Source organism: Gouania willdenowi, chromosome 15 (assembly GCF_900634775.1).
Source record: "Gouania willdenowi chromosome 15, fGouWil2.1, whole genome shotgun sequence".
NCBI lineage: Eukaryota > Metazoa > Chordata > Actinopteri > Blenniiformes > Gobiesocidae > Gouania > Gouania willdenowi.
Genome location: NC_041058.1, coordinates 11,495,259 through 11,519,661, shown reverse-complemented (window position 1 = coordinate 11,519,661; position 24,403 = coordinate 11,495,259). Strand labels below are relative to the sequence as shown.

Here is a 24,403-nt window from a genome sequence, read left to right as displayed (position 1 = left end):
AATGACGGTTGCCATGGCAGCCAGAGCGTGAATCTGAGATGTCTTTTGTGTTCTTTCTCATCCACAGTACGAGTAGGAGGCCTGGTGTTGAGGACATGAGTTTGGTGGACGTGAGACAGACGGCGGCTTCTCTGACCCTCCCTCTCGTGGCCAAGGACTTTGAGCGACCCGATGGGAGCGACCCCGAGAGTCTCCGAAGCAGAACCCTGTCCCCGGACCTGAGGCAGGACTTCAACATGATGGAGCAGAAGAAGAGAGTTACGCAGATCCTGCACAGTCCTGTATGTAGCCTGTAGCTTTATATAAGCGCCTCCCACACAAACACAAGCTTTCACACTGCATGAGTAATAAACACAGTCAGAGGGACGATCTCAATATTCAAAGCAGACTGAGTCAAATGACTGTTTTTCTATGCAAATATGCTTGAACTCTTATGATATGTTCATATATTCATCAGAAAAGCAACATTAAAATGTTCTACATAGAGATATACACCCTTAAATCACTGCATGTGTGCATAGCTACACGTACATTGTTTGTTAACCATTTGTTATCATCTTAACATCCTCCCTGTACAAAAATTCTGTGCCTTTAAACTTTATTTACTGTCTTGTGCCACTTTTTTTGGTACAAGTAAAGTAAAGGCATCTCCATAAAGCATTTTTAGTAGTAGACAGTAATACTTTATTGTAATAGTTAATAAAAATTAATTGAAACAGCCAACTGTCATCGAAAGTACACTGTAGTTTTTATTTTTTTATATATATATTATTTAAATAAGTCAAAAAACAACAAACTGTTAATGTTTGTAATAAACTATTAAAATAAAAACAAGTAATAGAAATGCAGAATTATGATTTTTCTATTTCAAAATAGTTGTTACTATGAAACTTTTATCCATGTACCTCATTTAGTCATAATTTAGAGACTAACAAACCTTTTATTGTCGGCTGTAACACAGAACACCACACATGAGAACTGTTTTCACCTGTATTTCGACAATAACACATTTTGGTTCACGGAGCAGGAGAGAGATATTAACTAATCACCAGTAAATAAAGCCCAGTAAAACTCTGGAAAACAATCACCAGGAATAAATAGTAAAGTTAGTAGCTCTAACAACCGCTACAGTGATACACTTGGTGATATTACAGCCTGTACTCGACGAAGCCTGTTCCGTTTGCAGATTTCTGTATGTGTAATAAGTCTGTGTGAATGTCCGCATGTTTATGCCTCTGTCCATCCACTCTTTTCATTATATAAATGTCTTCTAAGGCTCTTATTAAATAAAGAGAGTGCCTATTCGTACAGTTGCCGTACAGACAACCCCCAGTGCTATTGGTACGGTTACCGAAGTACACGTACGTCTTAGGGTCAGGGTTAGGTTTAGGTTATTACCCAATATCGCAACAATTTTTAGGTTTAGGGTAAGTTTTGGTCTTCGTCACGTGACCTAAACTGGTCAAATAGGGGCACTCTGTACGGATAGAATATTGGTCTATTGATACACCAACCGTACGGATGGCCACTGCCTTAAATAAATAGTTTCGGCTCTAGTCCGGGCTGCCATCTTGGATTATGTCATCACCAGCACGTCATCGCCACAAGTCGACCAGAATTAACTTAAAGGAATAAAGTGTTTACAAGATAGAATTAAAATCAGAATAAACCAGCCACCTAATCCCGATTTAAGTTTTATTCTGCAGTAAATGTACATTAGGAATTAAGTGTTTACGAGGCCAGGTTAAAGAGGAATGAACTTTTATTCTGCTTTTAAGAGGAATTAAAGCTCCCATGTAAACGTGGCCAGTGTCTGTCCTTGGTTTCGTGACCTTTTAGTGCCTGTGTATTAAAATAACGCACATCTCATTTAAACATATGGAAGAGATCAATTATGAATTCAGAGATTCAAGATTCAAGGTGTTTATTATCATGTGCACAGTAAGGAAACATGTTTCCCTGTACAAAGAAATTCTTACTTTGCTGTCCACACTGGAAACCACAAAGATTATAATAATAATGATAATAATTTAAAAAAGTAGTTAGAATATATATGTACTGTATACAGTAACTGTAGATAGAAAAATCTATCTATACAGTATATATATATATAAATATATATAAGTATAGAAGTAGTTAAAATATATGTACACACAATAACTGTAGATAGAAAAATATATCTATACATAATATATTAAATATATATACATAAGTATAGAAGTAATTAAAATATATATGTACATACAATAACTGTAGATAAAAAATATATCTATACAATTTGTACAGTTTATACAATTTGTTCTTTTACTAAATGTGCTGCTTGTTATATATTCTAGCGTTATACAGCTAAATCTCTTTTTTTCGCTGACTCATATAGGAGAACTGGGTAGAATGACGTATAGTCTGCCGTATGTTTTATTTGGGATAAGCTTAATGGAACTCTAATGGGGCATTTCCATCTGATCAGATAAAAGCACAAACACTGTCATGGAAATAAGATGAGCCCACACTCTCGGCTGCGATTGCGTAACACGTCCAACAAGTGGAACTTATCCTGTCTCCATGGAAACCGTGTGAGGATGAAGTAGAATGCCAAAAGCTTTGGTTTCACAGGAAAGAAGTGCTGTTTCAACATTCACCGGCTTTTTTTGACTCAGAAATTGATGATCACCCTTTGCCTCTAATGAAACTCCTTTTTCTCCGCAGACTCTCAAAGAGTCTTGTGATTTGTGTACAGCTGTAAAAAAAAAAAACACTTCCTGATGTGCTCAAGATGGCTTTGGTTGTGGTGCTTTATGCTGGTGTTTGTGGCCTCTACTGACCTCACTCTCAATGAAAACTTAGTGTTTGTTTTTCTATTGCTTCCGCTTAAAGGTTTTCAAAGATGAGTTGGAGGGCCTCATTCAGGACCAGATGACGAAGGGCAACAGCCCCACAGGTCTTCTCGCTCTGAGGCAGATTGCTGACCTGGTCCTGGCCAGTACCGTAGGAGGGGCCGGCCCTTTGACCTCACCCATAAGTGAGCACAATCAAGTGTTTATATCTCTCAAAATGTGTTGGCCCTGATTATTGCATATCAGGGTGTCTTTCCTGTAAGTGTGCATGATGCAGAATGAATATCGTCATTGTTAGAGGGATGAAGTATCAGACTCTTGTGACACTCAGCACTAAAACAGCTGAAAGCTCAGGACGTTGTTGACAACATTCCTTATGGTTTGTTTTGCTAATAAGAAGCACTCCTCATTGGTTTTAGTGGAACATTATTTGATTATGCAATGCAAATGTTAACGCTAAACCAATGGATGTTTCTGGTTAAATCACAGGATACACGCAATTTTAACAAATTTAGAAACCACTGTGAAGTTCAGCTGACATTATTTTGACTATGATCACATTGGTTTGTGTGTCAAACAACAGGGGTTGGCACAGATACAAAGGTCAGGTTTTATTCTCCCTGCAAAACAAGTTTCCTCTTAACAAAGGACGAGATTTACGTGTAATTACTGTATGTGACAAAAACAATGATGCACTCAACAGTAGCACACAGACAGTTCGGCTGTATTTGACTCCAAGGCATAAAATCTACTCTCTGTAAGTTTATATATAATTTTCTATATGTTGATATATGAAAAAAAACTATGAACATTAATGTAAAAATTTAAACTTAAGTGCATGAATAAATGTAAAACACTTAAATTAATGATTAAACAATGATTGCTTAAAAAGAAAACAAATTCTAAATGTTTAACTAAAAAAAAGTTGTATTTGTCTTTGAATTGTTTTGGTTGTTAGACACGCCCCTAAAAGATATTTGCAAGCATTGCACATTATCCCAGGCACAAAAAAACTCAAGTTGTTGTGTTTTACTTTTTAAGTCAAATGTCTATATATATATATATATATATATATTTTTTTTTTTTATTTATTGTTAAACTTGTGGAAAAATATTAGTTTTACCACAATTTAGCACCGTGGTTGTGTTTAATCAGAGTAAGAATTACTTTAATCAGGCAATGTTGTTATTAGGCCTTTATTTTATTAGCTATTTGAAAGTTTATGTGAAATTATTTACTTACATTCTTGTATCTTTGTTTTGTGCATTAAAAAAAGAAAATATAAACGTATTAGTTAAGGGAGAAGATTAAGACACATAAAGAGTAAAAATGTGTGATTCCTCTTATGATTAATCGATTCCTAATAGACTCGTTTATTGCATCCCTATTATTTTATATTAAAATAACCTTAAAACATGGATTCCAGCTAAATAAAATATCAATACATGTTTACTTTTTTTTTTTTTTTTCGGTGTAATGTTTTGTTTGTGTGCCTCTAGTTTAACTCTGTACTCTGTGAAAACACACCATGTTCCATCATTATAGAGGTCACGGCTGGAGTGCAGTTAACAGCTGTTGTCTTGCTATAGGCTTGGGGATGGTGGCTCCAGTTAACGACTTGTTTGGCGTGGAGTCTCCATCTTTTGCCAAAGGGGAGAAGCTGAGTCGCTGCAGGCTGGCTAGTCTCTACAGGCTGTTGGATCTCTTCAGCTGGGCTCGTTTTACAAGCTCCTATATAACTGTGAGTCTTACTTTTCACTAACTACAACTCTGTTTCTATGGTACATGTTATTTAGTGCATGCCTTTTTCATCAAATATAAAAACTTAAGGTCTTGGAACTATAAGCTGTTTTCAACTCACATTTAATGAACACTTGAAAAGTCACAGGGTGAGATTTTTTACAACTGATTTACAGCAGTTTTAAGTTTCTGATCAGGAAAGAAAGATTTTCTCTGTTTGCTGCAAAAAAAACAAGATCTAACATTGTGTCTAAGTGTAACTAATTAAACATTAGCTCTTTGTTTTCTTGCCATCTGAATAGTCTGCTGTAAATGTAGAAGAGTGGTGTGAGAAAATGCATATTTGTGGGTTATTTTTGTTGGTTCATCCTGGTCCTGGGAGCTTCACAACAATATCTCTGTGTCTTAGGTGCGTGTCAGTAAGGAACAGGACCACATACTCATCGGTCCACGGGGTCTGTCTTTTGCTGAGGTGACGGCAGCAAACTTGGTAAGAACAATCTTGTTTTGTACTTTTTAGGTGTATTAGAACAATGTTTCTCAAAGTTTTTTTGTACCCAATTTCTGTTATTTCTGACTCCAAGTACGTACAGTATGTAAACTTGTAATCCAAGTACTAAGTTTCCTTGGTCCGACTACAACTATTTTTAAAAAACAACTGTAGAGCGTAAATATGGAATGAATGAGTGATAAAACATATTTTAAATCATCTTATTTTATAAATAAGTGGAATGAAACAGTGTTTAGTGCCTCCTGAATAAATTCATTTCTAGATTTTTTAGCGTTTCCGGTCATCTTCTGCCTGGTGTGGGACCAAGACTGACCTTTGTATTTTATTAATGATAATACATCAATTTTATATAGTGCTTTTTTTTGGGACTCAAAGCCACTCTACAGGATACAGAAAAATAAAGAAATAACAATTAAAGTAAAGGAAAGGTTAAGGAAATGGTGGGTTTTAAAGTTCTGTAATGAGTCTGCATTCTTGATGGGTTTTGGGAGTGAGTTCCAATCAGTTCATGTTTTAATCAAAACCATTTCCATCATCATTGTTATGATGACCATTTTTAACTAAAAATAAACATTATAAAACCCCATATTTGTAATGCTTTCATTTGTTATTTTTCCTGTCATTCAAAGTACCCTCTGTCGTGCCATTGCGTACCCCCATTTGAGAAACACTGTATTAGAAAAATGTGAACCACTTTTGAATTTTCTAAGAAAAATCCCACTTGAGGCTCAGTGTGACCTGCTGAGAGAATGAGCTCTTCTGAAGTTCTGACTGCAGTTGCATATAATTAGGGCGAACTAAAATCTGTACTGAAAGTTTTTCATAAGAGATGATTAGAATGCAGTGAAGAGAGGTTATAGTGTCCCACAATAGCTTTATGTTTAAATTTTATAAGAATAACTGTCCTTTAATGGTTGTTTATGATATGCTTAAATCATACACATCTGCAGTAGCATGTTCACAACATCTGTTCATTTACAGAGATGAACGAAGCTACCGCGAGCCTTACAACTGTGTGCTCCGCTTTAAAAAGAAACAAACCTTTTCCTCACTAAAAAGCTCTTTCTTCATCTCCTCCTACTTCCTATTTCCTTCTTTCTCATGTGTAACACAGGAATTATAACTACAAAGTGTGGAATAGGTAACGTGTCATTTGTCTTTTGATTGTTCCTTTAATCTAATCATAGGCAACTTGCGGCTCTCGGTGTAATTTTGTGCGGCCCTCAAAACAAAATTGTAATTCAGGAAGTTTGGAAGTTACATGAAGTCCAACATAAGCCCACAAACTCCAGAAACACAGACAACGGAAGAATGTCAACACAAGTATACAAAATTAAAACAAAGACACACTAAACAACCAGTTAAACACAAAATAATGACAAAAACAACATATACAAAATGACTTCAAAGACACACAAAATGCCAACGAAATTGCACAAAATGACAGAAATATATACGAAAGACAACAATAACTCAAAAGTATAAGAAAAACACACAAAATTACTCAAAAACACCCAGAAAAAGGCAACAAAGATTTGCCATATGACAAGAAAATAGACAAAATTAATTCAAAAACACACAAAAGGTCTAAAAACTTCAAAACAAAAGGACTGTATTAATGCTCAGATTGGTCATTATTCTAAATGCTAACATAAATGTTGATAATGTGGCCCTCAGGTCAGACAAACACATTTTTGTGGACCCCGCTTTGATATAATTTGCCCATTTCTGCTTTAAATGTTACTAATAACGCCTACTGTCCTCCACTTGCAGGTGAAAGTCAACATTATCGGGGAAGTTGTGGACCAGGGATCTACAGATCTGAGCATTGACCAGTTTGGATTTGCTCCTCATGCTGCCATTTACTCAATGCGTCCTGATGTGAGATGCATAATTCACATTCACACCCCAGCTACAGCTGCTGTAAGTACTGTGTGAGAAATACTGAGCAGTATTTAAGCTGCTTTCTTAGCAGTACGGAAGGAAGCTTGATATCAAGCTCCCTGCATGCCTGCTTATTTAAAATGCAAACGCCCTGTAATGCATTTTTACAGTTTCCTTTGAAGCCTTGCTGTAAAATGCACAGCACAAGACCGGTATCGCCGCGTGAAGTGTTATTTGTGCCCAACAGCAAAAAAAATACCTCTATTTAGATGTTGGCGCGCCACAGTCAGTTTCTTTTATCCCATGCTAACAGGTGTCCTCCATGAAGTGTGGAATCCTGCCCATTTCCCAGGAGGCTTTGCTTCTGGGAGACGTGAGCTGCTTTGGTTTCCATGGCAGCCTGGATAATAAAGAGGAGAAGGTGGAGTTTCAGAAAGCTCTGGGCCCGACTGCCAAGGTACTGTCAAAGCAAGGCACTCTATTAGAGAGACAATGTTGGCTTACCGTGTTCTACTTTAGTGTGAGAGGTTATTCGTACCTACATCCATCCTTGATACAAACCCAGCCCACTGGAAGAAGTTTGTACCTTAATCATTTCATCATTCCATCCCATGGGTAATACACAGACAGATGAAAACATATAACGCTGACACACACACACGTTCACTTTGTCTATTGGAATATTTAAATAAATCAGAAGGGAAAAACATAGGCTGTGTTTGAAATTGCATACTAACGTACTACTCATACTATGTCTGCTGTCAAAATGATTAGATAGTATGAAAAGATTGAGTACGCGAGAAATACCTGGATGTACAGTATACTATATAAAGTCATACTCAACCATCCCATGATGCATTGCAAGCGTAACGTAAAATCGTCCTTGGACCAGCTTCAAGCTTTTAAATCAAACATCCCTGCTTCAAAACAAAAGCGTCTCTTCTTGTGTTCCATTTGTTTTATAACACTTTTGTAAATAGGGCTCTTGTTTTGATGTTAACCGGAAGTTTTGTCAGTAGAACAATGGAGGGTCTCCGAAATGTCAGAATGAAACGTGTATATGTGAGTTTTATGGATCAAATGACCACATGTTGATATTCTACTTGGTCACTTTCTCGCCTAGAACGATTTTAGAACTTTCAAATGTGGTGAATTAACAGAGATATTTATCCTCAGTGTGCCTCAGTTTTTTTTCCGTTGTATCGTGTTTGAAATGCATCTTGGGAAACTTGGAAGTATACTTCAGTGGGAACGGTCACCGTCCTAATCATACTAATAGTATAAAGTAGACAGTATATACACATTGAGTGTGTAGTGTGAAGTATGTCAAGGCTCAAACATACTCGGGCGGAGTCCGCGCAGATTCCCCGCGGAGTCAATTAAATGCAAAACTCAGATTTTACAACCGCGCGGACTTCTCCACGTAGTTGGTGTCACACAAAACACTGCTTGACATTTTATCAACCTGCATTAAATGTAACACTGACCTGCATTTCACCCTCCTGGATAAACAGAGCAGGAGAGATAAACATGAGCTTAGAGGAGAAGCTGGGAAATGAGCTACAACAGTAGCAGCACCATTAAAACACGTGCCAGGAGTACAAAGACTACAAAGAAGCGCTCGGGTCCACCCGAGTATGTTTGAGCCTTTAGTGTGCGATTTCGAACACAGCCACAGACTGGGAGAACAACTTGTGATGATCAGGCTAGTTGGCGCGTACTGGATGCCATCCATCCACACCACAAAGTAATATCTTAAAATAGTCACAATCAGTACTTTTGTGAAATAAATCAAATTATTTTCTCCACCACAGAAACGTTTGGTAATAAAACCCATGCACAGCAAATCTTTCTTTCCTATGAAAGTAGCTATGGTAGTAGCTTTCACTTTAAGCTAGGTGTTGCTAGGTAAGGTAGCAGCTGAGAAGCTACAAAACCACAGAAACAGAAAAAAATAGCATGAGAACGTCTCTACTTTGACTGTACTTTGGGGATAACTGCACACACTAATCACCAGTAAACAAAGCACAATAATAAAATGTTCAAATTGTACAATAAAATACGATAGAAAAAACAAGTTTTTTTTTAATTTAGTAACAAACTACAATTGTTGAATATTGCAAACTGGTTCTTTAATGTGAGGGATTTGATTAATTAGCCACTGGTAAAATGGCATCCATTTTTATTCTATTCCGAGCAACGACCGTATACCGAATGTGCCCTATTTCCCTTTTTATAACTAAGCTGCGATTTTACTTAGCATAGCAACACATAGCTTTGGTATCAACTAGTTAGCTGCTACGTAGCCTTAAGTGTTTATTTTATTTTTTTTTAGCTGAAACTGTGGAGGGGGATTAGGAATTCTTTTCAACTCATGGTAGAATTGTATAGTTTATTATTTTTTGCACATTTAACATCTGACCAATATTTTTCACTTCCTTCAAGTCACAGGGGCCAAATGTATTCTCGTCAGTTTTAAACACAACAGATGTCGAGCACCAGCTGTCCATTGGTTTTCATCACCATGAAGTTATATTTTCAGCGCATATTGTGATCGCTAAACCAGCCGCTTAGAATTCAGAGCACCAGTGGTTGGGATACCAAGGCTTAGTTACAATGAGCGCACAACAACAGTTTCAGAGTGACTTTTTCATAAACTTGTCAAGCGTGTTGGATTTAGACAAGAATCAGACTCCAAATTTAATCTATTTTTTATTGTCACGTGTACGCTTTCATACACACAACAAAATTGTGGTCGGAAGTCTCTGCCTTAAGCAAAAAAAAAAACAAGGCATAAAGTCAGAGAAAAACAGCATAAATAGTCCAAGTATAAACACAAATAATAAAATATAAACACAATACTATTTAGATATAAATATAATCATTTGGAAAAAAGTACAACAGTGTCCCAGGTCACCTGTGTAGCGTCTGTGTATTTTAAGTAGTATTATTATTAAATTGTGATTTTGTATAGCCGTGACAGAGCGTTTCAGGTGTTTTGTTTTCACCAGGTGATGATCCTCAGAAACCACGGGCTACTGGCTTTAGGGGACACCGTGGAGGAAGCTTTTCACTACGTCTATCACTCACAGCAAGCCTGTGAAGTCCAGGTACAGCAGGCCTGACTTTAATATTAAATCATGTTACATAGAAATAAATGTCAGGAACTCTAGAATGTGAGTAAAGATTAAAAACACGTTTTTTATAATTATCTTAAAAAAAATATATATATATATATATATATATATATATATATATACAGTATATTTTTTTCTTTTATGCAATAGAGATTCGTTCATTTTGATGACATGAGCAAATAAAAAAAACTTTTTTCTGTATATTTTTGTTAAAGGTGAACGCTATGAGGTGTTCGGGTGGTGTGGAGAACCTGGTGCTGTTGGACCGGGAGAAGTTCAAACATGTGACCCACGGTGTGGCTGCTGCTGGGGTGTTAATGAACAATGAGGTCAAGTGGAAAGTCGGGGAAGCCCAGTTTGAGTCTCTGATGAGGATGCTGGACAACCTGGTGAGTCATCCTGTTTACCCTTAGTTTGTTTTCATCCTCAAACATTTTACCACAACAAAAAAAATAACTGTTGTTTTTATATTTGAAATATTCAGTTTTGGTTAGTGGTGGGACTAAATTCCAAAAATAATCTAATTTATTAGAGACTTTGTCATTAATTAATCTAAAATAATTGCATAACAATATTTGAAAGAAAAAAAGAAAAGTTTTTCCAATTTCAATGGACTTTTGTGACTGAATCAATGAAAACAATAAATGAGCTTAAACAACCAAATTGTTTCACCGAGTGCTAATATGATTGCATTGTTTACAAAGCACAAACTTAAATTTAAGTAAGCTATATTCATGGTTTTCTGGATTTTTTTGTAAACATTTTAAAACATTTATATTTGTGTATTAAAATAAATATGTATATTTTTTTTTTTTTTTTTTAAACAACTGGGCTTTTGTTTTCCATTTGGTTTCATATAATTCTAAAATAAAATGAATGCCCACAAAGCACTGCAATTATTATTAATTTTATTGTTGTATTGTAGCCTGTGCATCAGTATTATGGGTATACCGGAAACTCGTGAAATGAGAAAAGTTCCGTGCTGTTTGGAGTACAAAAAAAGCGATACATGAATCAACGCTATAAAGTCCCAGCCCTAGTTTTGTTTCTTTATGCGAATCGTCTTGATGGAACTGTTTTTATGGCTTCTGCAGACTGTGCATTTGTCTTGTCTGTCATGTGAACAACACACTTGTATCCTCAGTCATAATGAGCACTTAGTGACGTGTGTGCTGTGGATACACAAGATGTCATGCTGTGTGTGTTAGCGCGCTGCTTGCTAACCACTGTGACTGCAGCTGGGTTCACTCTGTGATAACCACTCGCCCACCCTCCCAGTCATAGTTACCAGATGGCGCGGCTTGCTGTGGGCGGTTACATGCACACTAGACTAAAGCCGTCGCTTAGCATTGCTCTCATGTGGGTTTAATTTAGGAAATATGATTTGGCATTTTCTCCAAGACCATTAAGCATGCTAAGGGGTGCCAGGATGTTTGCAGCAGCAGCAGCAGCAGCAGCTGGACGTCTGACCTTCCACAGCAGAAGGTTGAGTTGTGTTGACGATGTAAATGGTCCAAAACCAAGACAACGGAAAGGTGTTGCTGCGTATAAAGGTCACAGCTAATATTACAAGGAAGGTGTTTGAATAGAAGAGGCTGCAGAGTTTAGAGAGCAACAAATAACAGAAAGGTCGAACCAATCCTGAGCCCCGTAAAGTTCACCTGTAACAACTGGCAATAATGTAAATTGTGGATGCATGGTCATCCCTCTCTTAGTATTCAGAATCTTCTTGCTGAATTTTTTCACACAGTAACACTATTAGATCTTTGTAAAACTCAATAATCATTATTTTACTGAAGAAACAAACAATTATTGTCAGTGTTTCTGGCTCCAGGATAACATCAAAGAGAATACAAATAGGTATAATAAAAACAGTTACATGGTAAACTATAATCCAATTAGGCAAGGCTAATTTATTTCTATAGTGCATTTCACACACAAGGCAATTCAATGTGCTTTACATGATTAAAAAGTGCAACAGAAACATTTCACTGTTTAAACATCAATAATAACATTAAAAGCAGCAGTAAAAAACATTTCAAATCAACAGTAAAACATTTGAAATCAGCTGTAAAAACATTAAATCAACAATAATGATTAAAAATTATCATTAAAAATAAGGATTACTTTACATGCACCTGGATTTGATTGATTTCTTTACATGCACCTGGATTTAGTTGATTTTTTTACATGCAGCTGGATTTAATTGATTACATGCACCTGGATTTTATTGATTACATGCACCTGGATTTAATTGATTTCTTTACATGCACCTGGATTTAATTCATTTCTCATTCTTTAGTCGAGTTAAGTTTAGCGTCCAGCTGCCTATTGCAGCTGCAAACACTTCAGAGAGCGCTTTATCATCCAGTTTCATCAGAATATTGGAAGCATATTAGTTTTTTCAGGCACTAATATTGAACGGTCATCTAATTCAGTCCAAAGATGTTTGGTTCAGATCTCAACTGAGGTCTGCAGGGCAGTAAAATATTTATACACTAAATTCCTTCATACTTGTCTTTATAATCCTTACAATATCTACCCTTTTGCTTCCATGTTGGAAGTCATATCCAAACTGTCCTCACCAAGTTGGGTGCATGAAACAGTCTAAAATGGTTAAGTAGGCAAAGCCCAGCTCCTAAGATACAAATTACAATCATCACTAAAACACATATTGATGCAGTAAATTCTGACCTAACCACAGTAGTAGATAGCCGTGTAGGGCCTCAGATTTTCCGTCATCATAGAAAACGGACGAAAAACCGCGATTCACATTTAAATCAAACTGACCCGTTTCTTTTTTATCTCCCTTTATTTAAAATTGGACCCCAACATGAAACGGAAAGGCTTCACATGAATGTTTTAGGACATGCATCACATGCTATTTCTCCACCTGAAAACAGGTGATTGTAGGTCTAGAAAGTGTTAAAAATTTACAAATATGTTCAATTCCATCTAGAAAATCTCTCGCTATCTGTAACAGATAGAGTAGTGGTCGTGTTATCCTGTGATTGTAAGTGAATGCAGAGCTTCATCTGAAGCGTGTTTATGTTGTTGTGATGAACAAGTGGTTCAGATTATTATCTCCCGCCACAAAGTGTGAAGAGGGATATAGGTTTGAGCTCCATCCGTCCGTCTGAGTTAAAGGGTACAGCTTTGCTCAGAAACCGTTTAAGATACGATAACCAAATTCGGTGAGTGGCTTCAGGGCATCAATACCTTGATGGAGTTCGAAAATGAGTGGCACGCAATAATTTTTTTCCCCCGAGTTATTGCCCTTTTTCTGTTTTTTTTTTTTTAAACTTTGTTCAAGGTATCTTCAAAGAGGACAGCTTTTCTTAGAAACCGTTTAAGATAGTAATTTTATATTCTGATGTGATAATATTTTATTATGTATACATCTAAGTTCTTAGATTTAGGACATTTAGGAAAAGGTTGTGAGTTATAATGAAAACCAAGCTGACGAGGGATGTTGATGACTTTGTCTTCTTGTTATGACTGGATTCTGTAAAGGCTATGGTACAAAGGCCGGTTTAGCCGATGGTGACTGGTTGGCGGTAATTAAAGGTTTCACAAATAATGTTTTAGGATCATATCACGCATTTCTATGCTATTTTTTCCATTAAACAGATGGTTGAGGGACTAGCATTGTGGCTAACATCGCTCTAGCCACATAATCTGGCCTAATTTCAGTGTAACAATCCCGTACATCATCTAAAGCTTATAAAATCTAAAATTAATAACATTAGTTGACTCTTACAACCCTATTTAGCACGTTTGGTACGATTATGGGGAAGTTTAATAACCAGTACGCTTATCTAAACAGGGAAAGATGATGAAACAGAAAGGAAACGGAAAAGTGCAACTTGTTATGAAATATGGAAATGGCAAATCGTCTCTAGTAGTGCTTCATTTTTACACGTGGCAATTTTTTTTATTTATTCGATGAGAGGTTTGCATGTTTTTTCAGAGCCTGTGTCGCATAGGTCTATCCTGCTGTTTCCTTTATGTTGTTTGCATTAGGCATCTATTAGGAGATCATAGATGCAGCACATATGGAAGATGGTTGAATGGATGACTGACCAGATATATAACAGGGAGGTTATTTATCAAGTGGTAGAATGGAGACAAGACATGGGGATGAGTCGTCGATCCATTCATTCCCTATACACAAGCTGTTGCTGGAGTCTGCTGTGATCATTCATTGTAAATAACAGTAATCATAATAATATCTGTATTTTATCTAGCGCTTTTCAGAAAACTCAGACACTTTACAATGAAAGTACAGATGATGAAAAAAAGAAAAGAGTACATGTAATAATGAAAGTTTTAGCAGTTTAAAGCGAGGCTGAATAGATTAGTTTTGAAAATGTTAGGTTTGCACATCATGTAAAGCAAAATACACTTAAAAATGCATCCTGGTAAAATGGGCTATTTGCTGTATTTCCATCACAATGAGATGGTTTCAAAATGTTGTGTTCACAGTTCAGAGAAAGAGTCCAAAGGTTTGCACTGTGTTGATCAAAGCACAACGAGGGGCTTTTTGTGGCCGATTTATCACGTTTTCTCTCCAAAAACATCCTTTTGCTTCTCACTTCTCACAGCTGAGCTGTTGAATTCAGATTTACACTTTACATAAACTGCATATTCTACTTTTCTCTTTGGTTCTTTGAAGCTACATCTTTCACAACTGAGTACCAGTGCTTTCCAAGCCTATCCCATGCTGTGTATTTCCCTCTTTGAACTTAACGTTTGTATAAACTTCAGATTAAATGTTTAAAATCCTCTGTGAGTAGATCCTGGGTGGCCTGGTATTTTACTCTCATGTTTATTTGTGTCCTTGTATTGTTACAGGAACTGAGAGTGACTGAGTAAGTGCCTGTGTTTTATTAATGAGTCCTTGTTTGTATAACCTGTTTAGGGCTACAGGACAGGATATTCCTACAGGAACCCCATTATTCGTGAAAAGCCGCGGTCAAAGAATGATGTGGAAATTCCAGCCACGGTGTCCACTCTTCCCCCTGAGGATGATGAGCAGGGTCTGCGAAGCCCCTTCAGGTTCATGGTGCAGAAACAGCAGAGAGAAAGAACCCGGTGGCTCAACTCGCCCAACAGCTACTTACGGGTCAACGTTCCAGAACACTCCTTCAGTGGAGACGTCAGCCCCAGAACCAAAACAATGGTATGTCCCTCTGATCATCCAATCCTCTGCTTTGGTGTCCAAAGAAACTGAGCTAAGTTTGCCCTCTTGTGGAAACTTTAATAAATGCAGGTTTTTTATTTGTATTTTCTTAGTGGATGAAGTCCTCACAACCAGGAAACAACGTCGGCACACCAATAAAGATCGAAGATCCAAACCAGTTTGTTCCACTCAACACCGATCCAACCGAGGTTCAGAATAAAAGAAATCGGGTCAGTTCCATCCTACAAATATGCTCATATGTATCTAAATATCAGAGAGCATTTGATACACTAGTCAGTTCCTAGCTGTACTTTTCTCCACATGCATATGATATCCCAGCTAAAGCAATTTTTTTTCTTCTTCTATCCAGATTAAAGAACAGCACAGAGGTGATCTGATGACTTCAGGTCCAAAGTCACAGCTTCTAGCAGGCATTGTAGTGGACACCAAACCTGGACCTGTAAGTACCAGGGGGTATTTCATCAACATGTGCTTAAAAGACCCAGGATAAAGAGTTAAAGCCTGGTTTACCCAAACCGTCTCTAACCATGTTGGATTTTTCCATTTCATCAAACACTTCTCAGCTAAAAGAGCAGTGGTTTAGCCTAGACAGCAGACAGTAGCTGGGTTTCTATTACAGTTTTTTGCAAAATAAAAGCCATATTTCCAAATGACGACAAAGTATAATTGTGCTTTGAACGTGTTTCCATTGAAGGTTGTTTTAGGCAAGAGCCTCATAACTCCCGTGAAATCTCATCTCGCGAGACATCTCTGTAGGAAGATGGCCGCTCCATACCTCCTTATAATACTCTGTATTTCACGTCTATTTTGGCAGTAATAATTTTTAAGTATAATGCTAAGAAATGTCCCGGTCGCCTCCATGTTTTCTCGGAGAAAAGTGATCATGTGACTAGGTACGTCATGCTTTGTGACGCGTATTTGTTGAAAAAGTGTTTCCATCGTGCTTTTGCGACACATTTCAATATCAAAATGTGTGAAATTCCTCCTCATGAAAGCATCAAAACTTTTTAGCAATATTTGAGTGTTTTTTCAAAATTCAGCTGTTTCCATTATCAGTTTTTTGGAAATGCAGCTAATGATCAGAGACGTGAGGTTTTACTCCGAATAAATGGCCAATAGAAACCAATGCTAAGACAAAGAGGACGAGAAGTTAATTGTTGAGTGTTACGACCCACAAAAAAATTATGAGTCGAACATATTCAAGGGTCATTGGAGACCAGGGCAGAATCAGACCAAGTTTTATAATTTTGTTAAATTATTGATCCTGAAAAAAAAACAACACATTTTTAGAACTAAAAAGGTTGCCCAGCTCACCCATGACCAAATAAACAAACTGAAAGGAGGACCTGACAGGACAGCCAAAAGGAACAAACAGGGTGAGAGACCAACCCAACCCTATACACTCAAAATAAACAAAGGGAAAATCCAAAACAAAATTCCCATAAAAGAACACAGAACAAAGAGTATACTACCGTACTGCCAGGCCAAAACGAAGAAAACAGCTCTCAAAAGAAGACAAAACCCATGTAGATCTGTGTCCCCAACCAGCTCAATGGTTCAGCAGCCTGCTCTCCTGATTGCTCTCAGCTGGGAGTGACGAGCTTCCAGGCAGCACAGAGGGTCCTGGAAGGGAGCAGAAAGAGAGTGAGAGCAGGCTGCTGAAAGTTCTTTGTGGTTTCAACATTGTAAAAGAAGAAAACAATTAAAGTTGGTTTGATTTAATCAATTTATCATAGAGAACTACGGAAGCACGTATGATCAGACACAGATCTGTGGGAGTTCACAGAGTAGTTACTGTATTAGTTTTTTTCTTCTTTTTTTTTTTACACCTGTCAGCATTTAAAGGTGCAGTCCACAACTCTCAGATCCCTCTCTCCCCTCCCTCCCCACTGCTCTCTTGCCCTGCCTCCAAACTTTCCAAAGTCCCTCCCTCAGAGGAGCTAACAAGCTAACGTCAGTCCGACAGAAACATCACAGTAATATAACATGCTCTGTTAAAAGCATATTACTGCAGCGCTTCTCTCTCTCTCAATGTGCACACACCTCAGCAGCAGCAGCAGCAACAACACAGTGTCACTTACAGCAGCTCACACGGAGGCTGCTACACGCACATGAACAACACATGCACCACAGAGTTCTAGTGTAACAATTACAAATCAAACATGATGTAAATCAAGCAGCAATAATTACCTTTCAAACAGAAAAGTCACCAATTCCATCTTCTGTTCCTCCAGACCATACACTGTAAAAAAGACCTGCTCTAGCTCCGGGAAAGGGGTGGGGACTGTCCATCAAACACAATCTTGGCTCTTGATTGGTTCTTTTTGATTCTGGCAATCTGCCAAAGGTTGCAGGAGCAGCAGGGGGGACTCAATGAAACTGTTTGTTTCACACAAACGACGAGTTTCATGTAAAGCTGTCCTTACATATTGACAAATTTAGCAAATATGACAAAAAGTCACTTTTATAAGAGTTGCAGACTGCACCTTTTAAAGAATGATGATGCAATAAGTCACAATTAAATTGAATTAAATGTAATTTATGAGACTTGTGTTCTGATCAACAGTTTCTTGGAACTCAGCTCTAAACATTAAATTAAAATGTTTGGTGCTGCATGTGATGCCAACAGAGCACACACGTACACAGGGAATCTTAGGGGTCTGCGCTGTCCCTGAACAGTAACACCCTCTTATTTCTGAAAGCACGCTGTAAAATAATCATGAATCACTATGAATGGACACACTGAGGCAAACAGAGGCAATGGATACACACGTATCTGTATATAGTCATATTACTGATTGAATACATATAGAAGACTGTGATCATCTAATGAAAAAGTACTGTACACATTAAACACACATACAAGTAATATGATGATGATTCCATAGTCATCTGTATGTATACTGTAAGTCTGCGGCACAGACTTAATCACCATGGCAACCGAGGTGTTTTACGGTCGTTTCAGTTAGATCCTGGTTTAACTGAGGTTTAACTCTTATGTTGAACCAGGCTTAAACCCTGAGCTGGGTTTGATGAAATACTCCATCAGGTTATAAACCCATCAGGTCTGACTCAGCATTTGAAGTGTTTTTGCTTTTTGAAAGAGGAAAAACAAACCTGAAATTAAAGGAAGTGGTTGTTATTGTTTTGGATGCCAATGAAACCAACCTTAACAGAGCAACATAACAAGCAAGAAGATAAAAAAGCTGCTTGACAAAAACAAAACTTTACAAGAGTTCAGATTAAAAAAAGATAAATGAATGCAGTGAATTAATTGAAAGAGGTTTTTTTCATTATGCTTCTTTGTCATTTGTTGATGAGATTTTCCCAATAACAAAATCCCACAACGTATCATTTGAAGTATCTGCCTTCTACTTTAAAAAACATTAATTTACTGCCCACATGTTTTATTTAAATGACAATAGTGATATAAAAGTGATATTTCCCTTTGAACAGGTGCAAGTAATTGTTCACATAATATTGTATATGATCCCATTATTCAGGCTTTCATCATTGAAGATGAAGAACAGACCCGTTCTCTTCCTCCCAACCCCTTCAATGACCTCTCGGAAAAAGATCTGGAAGACTACAAGAAAGTGGTGGAGAAAAAGCAACAGGGTCAAGAAGGTATGAGAAACGAAGCATTTTCTGTAGTGTGATATTACACAAAAAGGGCCTCAGAATGTTCTGTTTTTAAAAAAAAAGCATGTGGTCGTTCTTAAATTTACATTTTTCCAAGTTGCATAAACTTCTGTTCAGAGTCAACACTTGTAAATGATATGCTTTATTCACTAATACCAAATGAAATGTTTACAAGTTACACAAACTTCAAATAGTTTCATGTGATTTCTTATGTAAACACAAAGATGTCAAACAGATACTTGTGCTTGTGTTGACATTTTAACGTCAGCTCCTACAGGCTCTAAAATACACAAACTCTTGAGATAATTATCATAATGTTTTTGTACTGAACAAAGTTGGATTTTATGTGGTTAACCAAGCATCAATTACAGCCAAAGTGAACTTAAGTGTGGTTATTTACATAATCTAGTGGCATTGTATTGAATGAAAATTCTAATTTAGAAAAAAAGTAACAACAATGTATTTTTAATTTCTCGAAATCTGCATCCTTTTCTACGGAGGAGAATTAGGGGCCACTGGGGGAAAAACACAGCCACTGGAAAAAAGAACATATCCAGTAGTGGGGGAAAAATCATAATTGTAGAACACTTTTTAAAATCATATGGTTATCTTTTTTGGCAGTTTTTTTTTTGTTTGTTTGTTTTGTTTTTTTGTCCTGATTTTTTTAGTTTTTAGTCTTAATCTCAACACTAATCTTTTTTATTTGTCTTCATTTTATTTTTATTTTACTCTTTATTTTGTCTTCATTAAAAAAAAATGTCAACATTTTTTCTAGACCTTTTTTTTTTTTTTTTACCTGACACTATTTTGGGTCGCCTGCAAAGCTCCTCCCACACACACCACAGGTGGGGTTAGGCAGTGGTTTTCTGAGCGGCTGGAGGAAGAAACTGGTGAAAATGACCAAAAAAAAAGAAGAGATTGAGACAAAAAAAACGAAAACAGACAAAAAAAAGATAACCATATAATTTTTAAAAAAAAAAGTGCTCTACAATTGTGATGGGTTTTTTTCTTCCACTACCGGATCTGTTTAGTTTTGTTTTCCATGGCCCTAATCCTCTTCCGTACTTTTCTGCTAAATTGTTACAATAACAATAAAAATAACAAAGCAGCTTTGGTGAATCACTGTCTCTGACTTAATTGTGTTTCAGACGATGAAGATGCAACAGATGCAGATGAAATGACTACATTTGATGGTTCCACTATCTCCCTCTCCCTTTCCCCCTTTGCATCACCAGCTAAAGGTAATTAGCACAACAACAACAACAACAGGTCTCAATAGAAATAGAAGTGATGTTTGATTTCCTCCTTTCTCACCTGTGTGATCACACCTTCATAAAACACCTTCACTGATTGGGGTTCATCTGTTAATAGACATAATACCCAACGGGAAAGACCATCTGGACGAGCTGGAGGAGGATCTGAGCGTGGAGGTTTCCAAACTGAGCATGAACACATCAGAAACAGTGGAAATCACCATAACAACCAAGGAGAAGACGGGGGAGTCGCATACCCCAGAGAGCCAAACCAAGTCCCAGAAGAAGAAGAAGAAGTTTCGCACGCCTTCGTTCTTAAAAAAGAGCAAGAAGAAGAAGGAGGAGAAGGAAATAACAGAAGCCTGTGAGCTCAAACAAAAGGAAAACGTGTAAATGTGTTGATGCTTCTTGAAGAAAAGTGAAATTAGAGATTTATTTTGTCTCTTAAGGATAGAGTTGTTGTTTTTTTTACATATCCTGCAAACAGTTTTCTGGGATCTGGAGATGATACAACACGTATTGTCTTGATGATATAATAGGTTTTGTCTTTGAGAGTTAAGTCCAGTTCTTTTCTCACTTAAATGCATATAATTTCAGCCTGTTTCTAAAATTTCAATGGTTTTTTTTTACAGTAGGAATCACATAGGAGACAATGATTGGACCTTTTATGATATCTTTCTTTCTTTTGCACAACTCTGTGTTGAATGTATACCAACGGTTACAAAAACTATGTATGAAATATCAAACATTTATTATACAGTACATACCAGCTGTGTAACAGTGGCTAACACAAAGATTGTACATTGTTTAGAAAGAAATGACAATTTGTTGCTAAACTCTAATAATATATGATGGGTTCTAATACAGTGTTATAGCTACATCGAGGGTTTGTTGGTTTTCCTTTACATATTTACACACTAACTCTTCTACTGCACATTGTTGTGGTTCATGATAAAGTAATAAGTCACTTACAGTTCTACAAATGTTTTTGTTGTAATGGTGATATTCAGTTGACTGTGACTAATAGGAAAAGCTCTGCAAAGTGATGGTTGACGCTGATTGTTGAGTGTTTTTTAGAGAGCCTCATTCATGGGAAGTCGGAGGTGATTTGGATGTTTCTTGATTTTACTTTGAAAGGCAGGCTGTCGTTAAGGTTTGGTTCCAGAGAACTTTTATTTACATCCCAATCAACAATGTGAATTATATTGGACGTTTTTAACCAAAAGGGAGTCAACTCTCTGTAAATACTTTTGTGGCTTTTTGTGTTGCTCTTTTGTTACGCTAGACCAAATGTTAATGAATTCTAGAGGTGTGACAGTACAATCAGATAACAAACATTTTTTATTAAGCTTCTTTTACCACACTTTCTAAAAAATGTTTTAAGTAAGCCTCTTATTTGCCTAATATTGACAGCGCCATGTGTGTATGACTTGTGTTATGTAAGTTGTGCCAATGCTTGTTTACATTGCTATTTGTATTAGTTTTTTCCCCCTTTTATGCTTTAGATTACAGTCACCTTGCTTTGATGGTCGGTCCTTAGAAACGACCTTCAACCACATGTAAATAAAGCTGGGAGATCTTTCCAAAACATTTTATTTTGTGCTTCTTGAATTTTATTTTGAAAAACACGTTTTAAATGTGTATTATAGCATTCACTTTACTTGTATCCTTGAAGTGTTGAACTCCAGGAAAAAAGAGTTCATCCTTAATTATTTACTTTAAAAATAAACACTGTAATTAAACAAAACTTAAAATAAGTCGGACTGGGCACTGTCAATATTTTACTGTAAAAAAGAAGCTCAGTTTATGATAACAGCATATGTGGAGTTTGTGGGGGGGACAAACTCCACCCCTAGTGGTCAAAAGTTTTCATTTCCATTTTCCCAAATTAATTTGAAAAATACATTTCTTAATATAATGTACATAATACACAAATATTTTAAGTGCCATAAAACACAGTGACTGTACAAAATATATATATATGAATTAATTTGTTGTAGATTGTGTCATGTATTTGTTGTAGTATAAGTTTTCAGTGAAATAGCCCCAAATGTTTGAGACTTTAGGTTGGTTCTTCTGTTGCGCAATTTTTCTTCACAATGTAAATAGTGCAGCGACACTGCCCCCAGCAGTTCATGTATGGTACTGCAGCAAAAATGAAGCAGAAAGCGGGCACCGGCCTGATATCATCATTAATTTATAACATGGGGGGGAAAAAAATGATAATAATAATTTACAACATTAAACAACTACAAAAACATGAAATGCCCTGACAACAATCAAATGCATCACATCATAGCTAAGCTGTCCAACCAGATTAAAGGTAATGTACCTCGCCAAAAAAAGCATTGAATGCCGCCAGTTATTTTCCCAGACCATAACCAGAAGAACGAGCTACTGCTGCTCATGTGGAACAAAGTGAACCATGGATGGTATATGAGACAGTCAGTCCAGAGAAAACACCACGAGAGAGAGAGACTGATGATGATGATGCAAATCCCTGGCACTATCTTTATGACATATTTGCATTTAAACATAGGAAAGGTGACAATATCAGAATGCAATGCAAACTTTTCCTTCCTTTTTAAGTTTATACATGAGATGTTTACTGTATGCAAGGGAACCGTGGATTTATTACCAAAAATAAAGATGGGGGGTGAAAGTACTATGAGTACTATTTAATTGAGATACTTTTTACTTGTACTTGAGTATTTTGTGTAGACTTACTTGCACTTGAGTACATTTTAAATCACTTAACAGTGCTGTTCTACTTGAGTAGGATATATATACTATTTACACCTCTGGTAAAAAACAGACATTACAAATTTATGTAAATTACCCCAGACCAGTATTTACACACAGTTACTATCCAATCAGAGGGTAGCTTTTAGCAGGCCCTGGTTAGCCATTGTGTAATCTGATTGGTTAACAGCTGATTTTAGCCTATAAAGGCTAGAACTGCATCTTGATATTTGTGTACCTAACAACAGATGACAGCTATAATACAATTGTGTATTTAAAGTATGTAATGTATATATAAATATACAGCATACCTAAAGCAGAACGAGCATAAAAAAAGCTATGTGAAGACAATAATCTACTATTTTAAAAGATGTACTTAATAATCTAATAAAACTGACCAGTAGAGAAAGCTTTCCTATCCCTATAACTGTCCACCACCACGACTGAAAACTAATTATTCAGCCTCACGCTTCTACAAAGACCAGCGTCCCACTAAAACAATGCTCTCTGTTCAGTGGTTCATCCTGTGTGTAGCTGTATAATCAGTCTTCAACCATGATATGAATGGGCGTTGTCATGGTAATCCACTGGGAGAAGGCTGTGGGGACAAAGGGAGGATTTGGTGTCTCCAACAGGTGTTGGTGTTTGAGGGGAGTGACACCATCTTCACCTACACCTACAACCACCCCAAACCACTCACTGCTCTCCTGTCAGATGATGTACAAAGAACAGTGTGGTGCAGAAAGGCTGTGCATTTAACTGAATAAATCACATGCTTTGATTTTCAAGAATTCATTATTTAATAAAGATGTATTATTTAATCCATGGTGTAACTAAATTATTTTATCCGCTGAATGATCGTCAAATTATCAGTGTGTAGAAAATGAGAAAGCGACTTTTCGTTTGTTCTCCTGTCAAAGATACAGTTATGGGGGAAATATGTGTAGTTAATGTTAGGAATGATTCCACAATCACAACCAAAACACTCAACAATACATGGTTTAAATATACCATGAAATTATGTAAATTGTAAAGCTTTAAGGCCACCACTGCGTACAGTATATAGGCAAGTTTATTTTATAATGGGACCTAAAGCGTACACCCACATGTCCTAAATACTAAATACAAAGCAAAGCTGCTGCCCTGGTGTTTGACGCCCAGCTTTACATATTTCATGTACTACAGTGGGGCAAAAAAAAGTATTTTGCAGCAGCCACCGACTGTGTAAGTTTTCCCCACTTACAAAGATGAGAGAGCTCTGTAATTTTTTTATCATAGGTACACTTCAACCGTGAGAGACAGAATGTGAAAAAAAAAAAAAATCCTGGAAATCACAGTGTATGATTTTTAGAACATTTCTTTGTAAATTCTTGTGTAAAATAAGTATTCGACACCTACAAACAAGCAAGAATTCTGTCTCTCACACACTTGTTATTTCTTCTTTAATAAACTCTCCT

The 24,403-nt window shown here is 36.7% G+C and overlaps 1 protein-coding gene across 3 annotated transcripts in view; it reads left to right on the top strand.

Annotated features, from left to right (window-relative positions):
* The window catches only part of LOC114476734 (gamma-adducin-like), a 30,535-nt gene extending 8,736 nt beyond the window's left edge, over positions 1–21,799 (top strand). For all 3 annotated transcript variants that reach the window (XM_028468599.1, XM_028468598.1, XM_028468597.1), the window contains exons 2-15: positions 68–281; positions 2,875–3,019; positions 4,424–4,575; positions 4,984–5,064; positions 6,859–7,008; positions 7,283–7,426; positions 9,981–10,079; positions 10,322–10,495; positions 15,028–15,288; positions 15,402–15,518; positions 15,659–15,748; positions 18,813–18,936; positions 20,100–20,192; positions 20,323–21,799. In XM_028468599.1, the coding sequence (XP_028324400.1) occupies positions 96–281; positions 2,875–3,019; positions 4,424–4,575; positions 4,984–5,064; positions 6,859–7,008; positions 7,283–7,426; positions 9,981–10,079; positions 10,322–10,495; positions 15,028–15,288; positions 15,402–15,518; positions 15,659–15,748; positions 18,813–18,936; positions 20,100–20,192; positions 20,323–20,597 (2,091 nt within the window). In that variant the 5' untranslated portion in view covers positions 68–95 and the 3' untranslated portion in view covers positions 20,598–21,799. The remainder of the gene's footprint in view (positions 1–67; positions 282–2,874; positions 3,020–4,423; positions 4,576–4,983; positions 5,065–6,858; positions 7,009–7,282; positions 7,427–9,980; positions 10,080–10,321; positions 10,496–15,027; positions 15,289–15,401; positions 15,519–15,658; positions 15,749–18,812; positions 18,937–20,099; positions 20,193–20,322) is intronic.
* The last annotated feature ends 2,604 nt before the right edge of the window (positions 21,800–24,403 follow it).